Here is a 15,276-nt window from a genome sequence, read left to right as displayed (position 1 = left end):
AGAAGGAGGCCCCCGGAGGGCACGGCGGGAAGAAAGGAGGGGGCTTACCGGCGGCGAGGCTGCGGGGCGGCGAGGCTGCGGGGCGCCGGGCGGCGAGGCGGCTGCGGGGCGGCCCACGCTGGGGGCGCCGGGGCTGCGGGCGGAGCCGCGGGCTCTCACCCGCGCGCGTCCGCTCATGCTCCCGCGCGGTGAGGTCTGAACCCCGGGGAGATGGGAAGGGGCGGGAAATGAGGGGGCGGTGGGGCGGGGGCAGGGAAGGGGCGGGAAATGAGGGGGCGGAGGCGCGGGGGCACAGGGTCGGTGAGGCGGGGCGGGAGGCGGGGCGGGGGCGGGGCAGAGGGGCGGGGCAGGGTGGGGGGACGGGGCGGGGCAGAGCGGATGGGGCGGGGCGGGGCAGAGCGGATGGGGCGGGGCAGAGCGGATGGGGCGGGGCGGGGCAGAGCGGATGGGGCGGGGCAGAGCGGATGGGGCGGGGGGGGGGCACGGTGGCGGGGCGGGTGGGGCGGGGTAGAGGGGCGGATGGGGCGGGGCGGGGCAGAGGGGCGGGGCGGGGCACGGCAGAGCGGATGGGGCGGGGCGGGGCAGATGGGGCGGGGCAGGGTGGGGGACAGGGCGGGGCAGGGTGGGGGGACGGGGCGGGGTAGAGGGGCGGATGGGGCGGGGCAGAGGGGCGGGGCGGGGCAGAGGGGCGGGGCACGGTGGCGGGGCGGGGGGGGGGCAGCGGGGGCAGCGGGGCAGGTGAGGAGGAGGAGCTGAGGCCCAGAGCACCTGCGCCTCATCTTCGCGCTGTTCTGACCCGGGCTGGGTCTTGAACCCGGGGCCCAGGTGCTGTCCTGAGGCGTTCTGTTCATGTCTCGAGGCCGATGCTCTTCCACCCGAGCCGCAGCTCCACGGGTCGGATCTCACCTCCACTTGGCGTGGACCGATGCCGTCCCAAGCTGCAGTGGGAGTGTCTTCCGCGTCTCGCTTGGTCCTTTAGCTTTCTTCGACTTTTCTCACTTTCTCTTCTCAACTTGTTGACCCCAAAGACGTTTCCTTTTCCTTATTTCCTTCTTCACTCCCACCCACAGTCTCCATTTGCTCCCCATTTTGTAAGGCACGCTTCCCTTCATTACTGAATCTTCTTTTCGTGCCGGTCCTGCTTTTACCCTTAGTGGCCGTTGTAACTTTTCCAGGTCCGTATTTACATGGACCTACATGTGTGTGCTCGAGGGGGCAGGCAGGACAAAAGGAATGTTCAGTGCGAGTTCCAAGTTCACATTTCCTCCTTTACAAGCACAGCATTCTCCCTCTGTAGAGAAGACCGTTTGCCCCTTCTTTTTTCTTTCTGTTATCATGTTCAGTCTTCATCTCACCTCTTTTTAAAGTAGCATTATTTGGACTAGGATGTAGATCAAGCTATGGAATGCCTACCAAGAAGTCCGCCCTGAGCTCAAATCCCAGAACTACAAAAATAAAACCACCATCATAAAAGGGAATTATTTGATTTGGTGGCCAAGAGCTGGAGCCTGTGCAAAATAGGAGGTGACTACAGCACGTTTGTGTGTGTGTGTGTGGAGAAGCGTCATCAGGTTAAAGTGACAAAAGGTCGGGCAAACAAGAGCCAGAGGACAAGCTTAATTGGACTTGATACAAACTCAGGATAAGCCAAACTACCACAGTTCAGTTATTTGGAACCAGGAAACTCAAACTGAGCCCCACAAGTCATGAGTGAATACATTAGTCCATGTAGATACACACTAAAATTCCAAGATTGGTCCTACATAAATCTCAAGGTACCCAAAATGTAAGGCAGACAAGGAGGCGGACTGGGGTTTATCCTGTAACAAGAGACAGTTACTTGTTTCCATTTCATAGGATCCAAACATTTAAGTACTGACAAAAAACAAAAACTGCCACTGCTAGACATCATGAAATTTACTTTTCTCCCTTTGTATGATTCCACAAAGCAGTGCAATCATTTTCATTGCTCTGCACAGGTAAGGCCTGCCTGTCCAAAGGACACATGCTCCAGTTTAAATTTCAGACCCAGCAAAGACATAACTAATCTTATGCTGGGTGACATTTTTGGTTCCTTCTCTTGTTTGTAAATGCAGGCTGGTTAGTCAGGAAAAGGGACAGAAAGGTTGTTCACATTTTATTTTCACACCTACATTATCAATGCTTTTTGTTTTTTAAATCCAGGTTACAGGAAAACACAAAGAAGAAATTAGGCCATGATTGTTCACATTGTAAAGGATTCTTCGCAGAGTTCCATTAAATACTGAACTCCCTTAGGATCTGATTTAAGTGCAGCTTTCCAGGACTGTGTCTGGCTTACGGTGAGGTACACCAGAAATCCATCTTCACTTTCCTCCAAGGACAAGGTTTTCCATTCACGGGGTGGAGGACGAAAGCGCTTCTTAAGGGTGTCTGCGGCCTCCGGGCTGGCCCTCCTCCCCTTGCCTAGGATCCGAGGTTTTGAGGAATTCGGCGGATTAAGGACTATACCCCAACACACCCTCACCCCCAAACACACCCTCACCCACCCCCCACCCCCACACAAACACACACCCTCACCCCCACACCCTCACCCCCACACCCACCCTCAACCCCCACACACACCCTCACCCACCCCCCACCCCCACCCCCGCATACCCTCCCCACACACCCTCACCTCCCCACACACCCTCACCCCCCCACCCTCACACACACCCTCCCCCTTCCCCTCCCCCCCACACCCCCACTTACACCCTCACCCCCCCCACACACACCCTCACCCACCCCCCACCCCCCACCCCCACCCCCGCATACCCTCCCCACACACCCTCACCTCCCCACACACCCTCACCCACCCCCCCCACACCCTCACACACACCCTCCCCCTTCCCCTCCCCCCCACACACCCTCACCCCCCACCCACACACCCTTACCCCCCCACCCTCACCCACCTCCCCACATACACTCACCCCCCACCCTCACACACACCCCCACATACACCCTCACCCCCCCCCACACACCCTCACCCACCCCCACCCCGGCTCCGGCCGATCCACCGCCTCACGCGAGCTCTGAAGCCTCGCCCGGGTCCGGGCACCGGCGGAGACGACGCTGCGCAGGCCACAAAGTGGCCGAGAAAGACAGCCAGGCTGTCTCTCACCTGTCCCTCTGTGAGGGGCCGCGAGTGCGCGGGAGCCCGCGGGCCGGGTCCTCCGCCAGCGGAAGCGGGGTGGGAGGGCTTCGCCCGGGACAAGGCCCTCACCCCGACCCCGGCCCTCACCCCGACCACGGCCCAGACCCCGGCCCTCACCCCGGACCCCGGCCCTCACCCCGACCACGGCCCAGACCCCGGCCCTCACCCTGGACCCCGGCCCAGACCCTGGCCCTCACCCCGGACCCCGGCCCTCACCCCGGACCCCGGCCCTCACCCCGACACGGCCCTCACCCCGGACCCCGGCCCTCACCCCTCACCCCGGACCCCGGCCCTCACCCCTCACCCCGGTCCCCGGCGTCAGCTCTCGAACCAGCCGGCCAAGTCGCCCACGACCTGGGCGCGGCCGCCGGCCGCCTGCACGGCCTCGCAGGCCCGGCACCACGGCTCGTCCCAGAAGGAGGTGAGGTGCACGGCGAAGCGGCGGCGCCAGCGGAAGTAGCGGCGGTAGACGGCCGCGTTGCGGTCGAGGAAGCGCAGGTGGGCGGCGAGCGCGGCGGGGCTGGGGAAGTCGTCCACGTGGATGAAGGCGCCGCGCGGCACGAAGCGCTCGTAGTTGGCGCGGTCCGGGCCGAGCACCACGGGCACGGCGCCGGCCAGCAGCGCGTTGCGCCACAGCTTCTCGGTGATGTAGTCGCGGTGCCGCGAGTTCTCGAAGGCCAGGTAGAACTTGTAGCGCGCCAGCAGGTGCAGCAGCCCGCAGCGCGGCACCGGGCGCCCGGGCCCGCCGCGCCCGAACACGTCGATGGGCAGCAGCGCGCTCAGCCGGCGGTAGAGGCGCACGCGCGCCTGGCGCTCGTCCCAGTGGCTCACCACCCAGGCGGCCAGCCCGCGCTTCCGCGCCAGCGGCGGCAGCGGCCCGGCCGGGGGGTCCCCGGGCCCGGCGCGCGCGCGCAGGCGGCCGTAGGGCACGAAGACGTCCGAGTCGGCCCGGTAGGACAGCGTCCAGTTGAAGAGGCCGCGCAGGCCGCGCAGGCCCGGGGAGTGCGAGGGCGACTCGAAGTTCATCCACACCCAGCGCTGGCCCGGCGGCCGGGCGCCCGCGGCCGCCAGCGCCGCCAGCGCCGCCGCCTCGCCCGCGCCGTCGGGGCTCGGCGCGCCGGCCCGCACCAGGTCGCGGTGGTGGAAGAGCACGGCCTGCGCCTCGCCGAGGGCCGCGCGGTCGGTGAGCAGGCGGCAGCCGCGCAGGCCGAACCGCAGCCCGCAGTCGGGCGGCGGCCTCCCGGCCGCGCCGCGCCCCCGGAAGGGCTCCCACCACAGCAGCACGCCGACCGGCGGGCGCGGGGCCCCGGGCGCCCAGGGCGGCGATGGCGGCGCCGGGGGCAGCTGCGCCCAGCAGGCCAGGGCGACCAGCGCGGCGCACAGCAGCCCGGCCGCCGCCCAGGCGCCCCGCGGCCCCGCGCCCGCCCTCCGCCCGCGCCGCCGGGCCCTGGGCGCCGCCATGCAGCGCGCGGGCTCAGGCGCGGCCGCCCGGGACCCGGCCAGCGGCTCAGCTGCCGCCGCCGCCGCCCAGCGGCCCCGCGGGCAGGGGCGGAGGGGCGGACCCGGGGCGGGGCGGGGCCGGAGAGGGGTCCGCCCGCCGCCGCCCGGGCCACGGCGGCCCGCGTCCGGCCTTCCCGACCCCGGCGCGCTCGGGATCTGGAGGCCCGGCCCAGAGCGAGCCGCGTGGCAGCGGCCCCGGCCCCGCCCAGGGCTGGGGGACAGGCGGGGCGGGGGCGGCCCGGAGGAAGGCCAAGGTGCGCCCACAGAATGGCCCGGGCCTGGCCTGCAGATGGAGTCTCACCCCCACATAGACCCCTCCAGCCTGAGCCCACCCCGAGCCTGAGCCCACCCCGAGCCTAGGCCCACCCCGAGTCTGGCCTGCGGATGGGGTCACGCCCCTGACCTGCCCTCTCCCCCCAGCATGAGCCCACCCCGAGCCTAGGCCCACCTCGAGTCTAGCCTGCGGATGGGGTCACCCCCCTGACCTGGACCCCTCTCCCTCCAGCCTAAGCCCACCCCGAGCCCCGGCCCCTGAGCTTGGGCCCATGGACACTGCTGCATTGTGTTCCCCAGCAGTCCTAAACTCTTCCCCTCCTGGTAGCCCATCCCAGAGGGAACAAAACCCCATGGCGAGGCCCTAACGACCAGGTGAGATCCGAGAGAGAAGTGAAGGACACGGTAACTACCGCTGAGATCCCTGAGTGAAGGACACGGTAACTACGACTGAGATCCTGAGTGAAGGACACGCTAACTACCACTGAGATCCATAAATGAAGGACATAGTAACTACGACTGAGATCCTGAGTGAAGGACACAGTAACTACCATTGAGATCCCTGAGTGAAGGGCACAGTAACTACCACTGAGATCCCTCAGTGAAGGACACAGTAACCTCACTCAACACCCAGATGCTGTGGAGTCCTGCCGCAGGAAGCTCAGCCCAGTCCCAAGGACTGTGCAGTTAACTGTGCAGGGACTGGGGAGGCCAGGTGGTGTCCAGGGAAGGGTGGACGACAGGGCCCCCTGGTTTCCAGCCTTCCTGTCCATTCCTCAGCTCTCACCTGGTGGACTTCAGCTCAGCCTGGGCTGTCCAGGAGGGGCAGTTTGAGAAAATGTGTGGTGGATCCGATTCTGGGGCTCCAGTGGAGCGAGCAACATGAGCTCCCGGCTTCAGAGAGCAACACCTGGCACTGGACCGTCCAGCCTGTATGGGATGTCATGTGCATGGAGACTGAACCTGGACTTGCCATCTGAGTCTGTCTTGTTTTCATAGTCTCTAAAGATATTAAAATGTATGCATATTTATGGAGTGCTACATGATTTTTTTTTTTTGGTCGGTTGTGGGGTCTGAAATCTGGGCCTGGGCGCTGTCCCTCAGCTCCTCAGCTCAAGGTGACCACTCTACCACTTGAGCCACAGCACCACTTCTGACTTTTTCTGCTTATGTGGTGCTGAGGAATCAAACCCAGGGCTTCAAGCATGCAAGGCAAGCACTCTACCACTGAGCTACCTGCCCAGCCCCTCATATTTTAAACATACATTGAGTAATGTTCTAACCAAGGTAAATGTATATCATTCAACATGTTTTCTTCTCACTTTAAAAAATATCTACAGTACTTATCCACCATCTGGATTTATTGTTAAGAGCCCTTCCTTCCTTCCTTCCTTCCTTCCTTCCTTTCTTTCTCTCTCTCTCCCTTCCTTTCTTCCTTTCTTCTTCTTTCTTTCTTTCTTTCTTTCTTTCTTTCTTTCTTTCTTTCTTTCTTTCTTTCTTTCTTTCTTTCTTTCTTTATCAAGAGTAAAGCACAAAAGCTTCTGTAACAGTGTCCTTTGCTTACCAGGCTTCAACAGTAGTTTAAGGCCTCCCCTCCATGCAGAACATTAGACACTATGTCTGTGCCCACCAACTTAGTAATATTTCCCCCAACACACTACAACCTCCTACATTGCTGCCAGGGCCTTTTAATCTTATTAATTTATTTTGCCAGTCCTGGGGCATGAACTCAGGGCCTGGGCACTTTCCTTGAGCTTCTTTTGCTTAAGTCTAGCACTCTACCACTTGAGCCACAGCGCCACTTCCAGTTTTCTAGCGGTTTATTGGAGATAAGAGTCTCCTGGACTTTCCTGACCAGTCTGGCTTTGAACTGCGATCCTCAGATCTCAGCATCCTGAGTAGCTAGGATTACAGGCGTGAACCACCAGAGCCTGGCTTGGACTAAATAATTCTTAATCACCTTAGAAACATTTCATTATGCATTCTAATGTGTTGACAGTAGATAATTGATCCGTGTGCTTAAGGCTACTTACTTTCCACAAAACATTGCATAGGAGGAACGGGCTGGCTTTTAGTTGCAAGCCTGAAGACTATACCAAGGTTAAATACAAAGAAAGGCTTTGAAATTCTAAGTTGCTGAATAGTGTAGAAGAAAACTCCATAATGGAAAGCTTAATGTGCCAAGGTGAGCTTTCAATTTACAATTCACAATGTGCCAAGGTGACCTGTTTAGTTCCAATATTTTGTATGGAACAGAATGCTATGGGAGAAAGAACCAGACCGATGTGGCTCCTAAAATTTATTTATTTTATTTTATTTTTTTCCGTCGGTCGTGGGGCTTGAACTCTAGGCCTGGGCACTGTCCCTCAGCTCTTCAGCTCAAGGCAAGCGCTCTACCACTTGAGCTACAGCGCCACTTCCGCTCCTAAAATTTAAACTCATACCTTATTCCTCCCAGGGAAAGAGTTCATTTGGTAGTAAATCCACCATAGCTCATTGTAACCCTATCCTACTGCTACTTACCAGAGAGAGTCCTTATTTCCTATGGATGCCCCAGAATATGTTCTGATAGCTTCTTCAGCCAGCCAGATCAGTCTCTGTCTGCATGAGCTCTCTGAGAGCCAGGCTGACACAAAAGGGCTATTTTTGGTTGGATCTGAGGTTTCTGTGACAGAGCCTTAAGTTGAATCTTTAGTTCACAGTTCCTTTCACTATTGTATACTTGGTGGGAAATGACAAGAGAACATTGAGCAGATATGGCTGGAAAGGCAAGTAGATGAAGATAGTTTGCTTTGCCAGTCACATTTTTTAAGAGCATAATGAGCAACTAGGTATAGAATGGACAGCATGTTACAAGTTGTTAGGAAGTGTATAAAATAACAGCAATCCACAATATATTTTCTATGTCCTGCTAAATCTTTGATTGAAATATAAGCCTAAAACAAAGCTCTTTTCTTTTTATTCAAGTGAATAATTTACTGACTTGAAAAAAATGTTATGCATAGTTAATATAAGAACTTACATTTACTTTATGGCTTTTACTTTATAAACTCAAGTTCCCTGTACATTCAGTTTGGGGTGGAAACTGACTGAACAGGTAATGCAATAATTTCATGCATCCAAAGAAATATACATAGTGAAAGATCAGTTAAAGTAAAAAGTATTTGTGGGGGGGCTGGGAAGGTGGCTCAGTGGTAGAACACTTGCCTTGCATGCCTGAGGCCCTGGGTTCGATTCCTCAGCACCACATAAGCAAAAAAAACGCTGGAAGTGGCGCTGTGGCTCAAGTGGTAGAGCGCTAGCCTTGAGCTGAAGAGCTGAGGGACAGCGCCCAGGCCCAGAGGTCAGGCCCCACAACCGAACCCTCCAAAAAAGTATTTGTGGGGTGCTAGAGCTCACACTAATAATTCTATCTACTCAGGAGCCTGAATGGGTTCTGGAAGCTTTCCTGTGCTCCATTTTCCAAATAATAGTTGGAGAAATACTGGTGGGGATTGTCTATAGAAGATTTAAATAATGACCCCACAGGGGTGGAGAAACTTTCTTCAAGGACCATTTTAATATTTGTAGCATGTTTGGGGCCATGCACAGAAGCTGCTGGTTTCTACCAATGTCTACCCATTCTGTACCAAATTGTTTGGGAGTCTTTTTACTTCCCCATTCATTATCTTGCAAAGATATTCTTCATTGTTATGTATTGTAGCACCACTCTGTTGCCATTATCAAGCTTGCAAAGGGATTTCTAAAGTGTTTCCAAGTAATACAATATCAAGAATTGTTCTACATTGACATTTGCAAAACTACAGTCACATCAGCTCTTACTTGGTCTTACAAAACTGCAAAAGCTCTAATGTTTGACAGCTATGTTCCAGCTATGTGGGTGTAACTGAACAAACACAATTCTCAATCTTTGGAAGTCAAGATAGCCAATATACTTAACCCACCCATTTAAATTACAGTTACCAATCCCTGACTTGAAAGTCCAAAGGTTGATGTTGGAGACTGCTTGTGTTCACTCTTTTGAAGGTAACCCTGCTCACTCGGCTTTTCCAGCAGCTTTTCCTTGGTTGCTTTACAACCACTCTGTCCTTTGTTACTTTTGTATTGATCTAGAGCAGAACATATGGGAGGGGGGGCGGTGGCACTGTTGGCTGGTTGTTTTCTGAGTGCTCAGGCTGGTGCTGAATTCTGGCTCAAAGAACCCTCCTACTTTAGCTTCCTGAGTAGCTTGGATCACAGGTCAGTACCACTGTGCCCAGCACTTGTCTTCACACTGTTCTCATCTACCTTTACATTTGTTAGACAAGGTTTGTCAGACTGTCCATAAAAAATGGGAAACAAGTTTTATGGGCTGACATAACTTGTCCAACTCAAGAGTTGTCACTTGCTCTGCTTTAGTTATAGATATGAAATGTGGAATTGCAAATTAGAAGGAAGCTCTTTAGCCCACACAGTGTACTCCAAGGAAGAACTATAATTAAGTAGATAAAACTAGCTATCTTACTAATGAATCTTTTCATTGTAACACTAAATAGGGACATGACCAGTTAACAAGTCCTGACTATGTAGAGATTTATTTAAAGTGTTTTAATTTGTTTTCTTTTTCATTTTTTAATGGTAAGAAGACTTAACAAAAGACCTATGCTTATAATTGGTTTTTAAGTACAATATTTTTATCTATAGGCAAAATGCTTAACAGATCCATACAACTTACTCATCTTACAAAACTGAAATTTCATGTTGGATTAATCAGCTCTCCTTTTCTCCCATCCAGTCCCCCTGCCCTCCAAACACCCTTTCACTGTTAGTTCTGTCTTGACTACTTCAAGTTCCTAATATAAGTGGAAGCATGCAGTACTCATCTTTCTGTGACTTATCCCACATAACAGGATGTCCTTCAAAATTCATCCATGCTTACTTCTTAATTTTGTGTCCTGTGAAGTGTGTGTGTGTGTGTGTATGTGTTTAGACAGAAGTATAAATCTAGCTGACACATTCTGGGAACTAAAATGATTGTGTTCTTAAAATGGACATGTCCATTTCCTAAAATGGACAAGGTTGACCATCAACTTCATTTTCTTATTTTCTTTCTGGTTTCTAGTTTCTTCCTTCCATTCATAAAGAAAACCTAAGGGATTTCTTTTCTTGTTATTTGAGTGGGAAGAGATGGAAATATACATTAAAATTCCAATTGTAGAAAAACTAGAAATAAAATAAATGTTTTTCAATAGAGACCACGTTAGTAAATTGTGTTACAGCCCTATTATGACATATATCCTATAAAAATCCTGATGAGCTTGTATTACAATAAGAAAAATAATGTCTGGCTAAGGAAAGAGATGTGGGCTATAAAGTATATATTATATGTATTTTTATTAAAATAAACCCAGAAATCTTATTTTTTTAATATTTTATTTTATTTTATTTGAGAACATACTGTACAGAGGGGTTACAATTACATGGGCGGGATAATGCATACATTTCTTACCAAGCATTGCAGCCTCCTCCTTTGTTTACCCTTCACCTCCCTTCCCAGCCTCCCCCCTCCACCCCACCCAATCATACCCCCCTCCCCCCCCCACACCGACATTGTAAAGCTGGTTTTGACATGACATTTTGTACTTCTCATTGTTGCAACAGGTCCACCTGAATCCTTAAACGACTTGTTTGTCCCCATCTCCTCCACATGTTATACTGATATCAAATATAGTGAAAGCGGGGGTTACACTGTGGGGGAGGGACATACAAAGCAACAAAGAGATAATCTTATAAATGTGTTAGAAACACATGCATTAAAGAAACAAAAACATTAAAATACACATCTAAGGGTTCGTTTTCCTAACATCACATTATCTGACCTTTTCTGCTTGACTCATACCTATACTAGATATTGCAAATAAGGGAAACCATGGGACCTATGTTTCTTTGGGCCTGGCTTACTTCACTTAATATAATTTTTTCCAAGCCTTTCCATTTCCTAACAAATGGGGAAATGTCATTCTTTCTGATGGAGGCATAGAATTCCATTGTGTATATATACCACATTTTCTTGATCCATTCATCTACTGAGGGGCATCTGGGTTGGTTCCATATCTTAGCTATGGTAAATAATGCTGCAATAAACATAGTTGTGCTGGTAGCTTTAGTGTGGTCTTGTTTGTAAACATTTGGGTGAATGCCCAAAAGTGGGATTGCTGGATCATAGGGGAGATCTATGTGAAGTCTTTTGAGGAACCTCCATACTGCTTTCCAAAGTGGTTGAACAGGTTTACATTCCCACCAACAGTGAAGTAAGGTTCCTTTCTGTCCACATCCCCTCCAGCATCTGTTGTTTTTAGAGTTCTTGATTTTTGCTGTTCTAACTGGAGTGAGGTGATATCTCAATGTCGTTTTGATTTGCATTTCTTTTATGGCTAGGGATGTTGAACATTTCTTCATGTGTCTATTGGCCATCCTTCTTTCTTCAGAGAAGCTTCTCTTTAAGTCTTTAGCCCACTTATTTATTGGGCAGTTGTTTCTTTGAGGATTTGTTGTTGGGTGGTTTAATTTTTTGAGTTCCAAGTATATTTTAGATATGAGACCCTTGTCCGTTGTATGGCTAGTAAAGATCTTCTCCCAATCTGTGGGCTTTCTATTGATCTTGCTAGCTATGTCATTTGCCCTGCAGAAGCTCTGCAACCTTATGCAATCCCATTTGTCCAACCTTTCTTTGATTTGTTGTGTTTCTGGGTCTCTTTTCAGAAAATTTCGGCCTGAGCCAAGGAGACCTAGGGTTTCTCCTATTCCATCCTGTAATGTTTTCAGAGTGTCTTCTTTGAGTTCAAGGTCTTTGATCCATTTGGAGTTGATTCTGGTGCAGGGTGATATATAAGGATCTAGCTTTAGTTTTCTACATGTAGTTAACCAATTTTGCCAGCACCATTTACTGAAGAGGCTGTCTTTCTTCCATTCTATTGTTTTAGCTTCCTTATCGAAGATTAGATGGCTATAGGTCTGTAGGTTCATTAAACCCAGAAATCTTATTGTATAAGTATTTCGCTATCTATAAATTTTGGTGAGACAGGAGATGTATTAAGGTGAACCAGGGGATAGAGATCTTTAAAAATAAGAATACAAGTTGTCTTTTTTTAATATATATTTTTTATTGTAAAGATACTGTACAGTTATATGAGAAAAGTAATGAGTACATTTCCTATTGAGCATTGTTGCCTCCTCTTTTGTTTTTCCCCTACCATCCCTTCTCTCCCCACCTCTTCCCTCCCTGCCCAAGTTGTAAAGTTCATTTTCAACATAGTGTCTTGTACATCTCATTGTTACAATGGGTCAACCTGTATCCTTATTTCAACATTTTGTTATTTCCATTTCCCTCCCCAAATTAGAAAAAATGTATATACAAGATGCAGGACACCAGAATCAAATACAGTAACAACAGGGGTTATACCATGGGGGAGGAACTTACCAAAGAAACAAAAAATCACATAGTACATTATAAATATAAAATATAAATATATATTTATAAAATATAAATATAAATAAATAAAAATATAAATAAAATATAAATATAAAATATAAATATAAAAACCATAGCAAGAAAGGAAAAACCACTTGTGTCCCTATTTTGGTGTTCATTTTGCTTAGCATCATCTTATATGGTCATATGTTCGTAGCTTTTGACCTTTTCTTCTTGTCCTAGATATATACTAGTTATTACAAGTAAGGGAAACCATGGGACCTGTTTCTTTGGGCCTGGCTTACTTCATTTAATATAATTTTTTCTAAGTCTCTCCATTTCATTCATACATACATACCACATTTTCTTGATCCATTCATCTACTGAGGGGCATCTGGGTTGGTTCCATATCTTACTTATGGTGACTAATGCTGTGAAAACATAGCTGTGCTGGTAGCTTTATATGGCCTAGTTTGTGATCGTTTGGGTCTTTTTTTTTTTTTTTTAAGGCCCATCTGATGCAACTGAAAGGAAACAGTTTTCCAAGTTGTTTGGACCTTTTTTCCTTACCTCTAATTTTTGTTCACAGATGCATTCACCACAACTCTTTGGCAAAATTAGAAATTGGTGTGTAAGATGTAGTACCTGCAGTTACTATCACTGACAGGAACTGAGAATATCAAAGGACTCTGTAAAATTAAAAGAGAGCAAGCGACAAACATTTTTGTAATAAATAGCAATTTCGTTCTATTTTGGAGGGAGTCTCAGAAAATGCTTGTGTATTAAATTATTAACTGTGAAAATGAGTATTGGTTTAAGAGTTATCTGTTCTGTTGTAGTGGTACTGGGCTTTGAACCCATTTTCCCAGTCCCACACTTACATATTTTGTTGGTACTGGAGTTGAACTCAGGGCCTTATGCTTGCTAGGTTCTCCCAATTGATCTGTGCCTCCAGTCTCTTAAATTACTATATATTTTCATAATTTTAAAGAAGTATCTTGTAATTCTGATTTTAAAGTTTTTATTTAAAAATGTTTAAGTAGCAAAATAAAATAGTTACATCTTATATAGTATTTTTTAAAAAATCATCTTCTCTCAGCTGGGCACTGGTGGCTTACCCTGTAATCCTAGCTACTCAGGAGGCTGAGCTCTGAGGATCATGGTTCAAAGCCAGCCCAGGCAGGAAAGTCCTGGAGACTCTTATTTCCAATAAACTACCAGAAAACCGGAAGTAGCATTGTGGCTCAAATGGAGAGCACTTATATTGAGCTGAAGAGCTCAAGGACAGCGCCCAGGCCCAGAGTTCAAGCCCCAGGACTGACCAAAAAAAAAAACAAAACCACCTTCTCTAGGTGGTTTGATTATTCATTACTAAAAATAATGCTGGCATGAATAATCCTGTGCATTTATTCACTTTGGGAAAAAGACAACAGGACAATGAGTAACAACATTTAACTATGAAAGCAGCCAGGAGCCAGAATGAAATAAGGACAGAAACCTTAGCCAGGAAACTGTGTCATGTGGTCTGTCCTTGTTAGCATGAGAGGCCGTGATTCACACCAGCCATTCCAGGCAGCAAGTCTGAAAGTACACAAGGAGAGCTTGTTTAATAAACAAGACTAGAGTCAAAAGTAGAGTGGAACTGAGGGGCAAAAAATCCTTAATATGTTTATAAAGTCACACTGGAACTCAAGTAGGAACAGAATATTGTTTCTAATGGATGAAGTCAATATTCTTCACCCACTTGCACTTTTTTGAGTAAAATACATGTAAAAAATTGATAAAAATTTTGGCAGCATAAGATTTTAGGCTTGGAGGAATAGTAAATCCTTTATCCTAACTCTGGGCAGTTTTGGTATTATATTCCCAATAAATTTGAGATTTAATTACTCAGTTTTAGTCATTGGTTTATAACACTGGTTTTGAAGTAGCAGTGATGTTCCATAAACATATTGGTGGCCTCTGTGTAGGATTTCATCTAGTGTGAATATAATCGAAATGGTATATTCAGTCTGGTTTAACAGTATGGCTTTTTTTTTGTCAGTCATGGGGCTTGGACTCAGGACCTGGGTGCTGTTCCTGAACTCTTTTGCTCCAGGCTAGTGCTCTACCACTTTGAACCATAGCACCATTTCTGGTGTTACAGTGATTAACTGAAGATGAGTCTCATGGGGACTTTTCTACCCGTGCTGGCTTCAAACTGATCTTCAATCTCAGACTCTTGTGTTGCTAGGATTACAGTTGTGAGCCACCGGCACCTGGCAGATATTCTTCTTTATCTTTTTTCATTTTGTAATTTTTCGATATGGCAAATGAATTATTTTGAATTTGGGGTGATTCTTTTTATTTTAAACCAAGAAGTATCATTAAATATACCAATGTTCGTTACAAAACTTTCTGGCTCCTTACTATTTAGTAAACATATTCTAGATAAATGATGAGCTCTACTTGGTATAAAAATGGCATAAAAATTATTGTCTCTGATTCAACCCCTTTTATTTATTTATTTATTTATTTTGTCAGTCGTGGGGCTTGAACTCTGGGCCTGAGCGCTGTCCCTCAGCTCTTCAGCTCAAGGCGAGCGCTCTACCACTTGAGCTACAGCGCCACTTCCGGTTTTCTGGTGGTTTATTGGAGATAGGAGTCTCACGGTCTCTCCTGCCCGGGCTGGCTTTGAACCATGATCCTCAGATCTCAGCCTCCTGAGTAGCTAGGATTACAGGCGTGAGCCACCAGCGCCCCGCTCAACCCCTTTTATTAATCATTATCTTTGTGTGTTTTTTAAAGTTAGTTAGCACATATAATAAAAGGTTGAGGTTTATGATGTTTACTTTAAAATAAAGACTCAATAGACAGTCTTTGTTTCATTATTGTTTTACAT

General features: G+C 49.0%; 2 protein-coding genes across 2 annotated transcripts in view; both read right to left on the bottom strand.

Annotated features, from left to right (window-relative positions):
- Positions 1-190, bottom strand: part of LOC138809696 (piwi-like protein 4) — a 37,068-nt gene extending 36,878 nt beyond the window's left edge. The window contains exon 1 of the mRNA XM_069996538.1: positions 49-190. Within this exon, the coding sequence (XP_069852639.1) occupies positions 49-177 (129 nt within the window). The 5' untranslated portion in view covers positions 178-190. The remainder of the gene's footprint in view (positions 1-48) is intronic.
- Positions 191-2,124: 1,934 nt separating this feature from the next.
- Positions 2,125-4,633, bottom strand: LOC138809592 (alpha-(1,3)-fucosyltransferase 4-like). Its single transcript, XM_069996301.1, has 2 exons — positions 3,477-4,633; positions 2,125-2,445 (listed from the first exon to the last, which is right to left on the bottom strand). The coding sequence occupies exon 1, from the start codon at positions 4,631-4,633 to the stop codon at positions 3,491-3,493; it is 1,143 nt and encodes a 380-aa protein (XP_069852402.1). The 3' UTR covers positions 2,125-2,445; positions 3,477-3,490.
- Between the last annotated feature and the right edge of the window lie 10,643 nt (positions 4,634-15,276).

The sequence above is a fragment of the Dipodomys merriami genome, unplaced genomic scaffold (genome assembly GCF_024711535.1).
Source record: "Dipodomys merriami isolate MVZ:Mamm:240054 unplaced genomic scaffold, mDipMer1.0.p SCAF_103, whole genome shotgun sequence".
Lineage (NCBI taxonomy): Eukaryota > Metazoa > Chordata > Mammalia > Rodentia > Heteromyidae > Dipodomys > Dipodomys merriami.
Note: the sequence above shows the minus strand (reverse complement) of the source record. Positions and strands in the feature narration are given on the sequence as shown.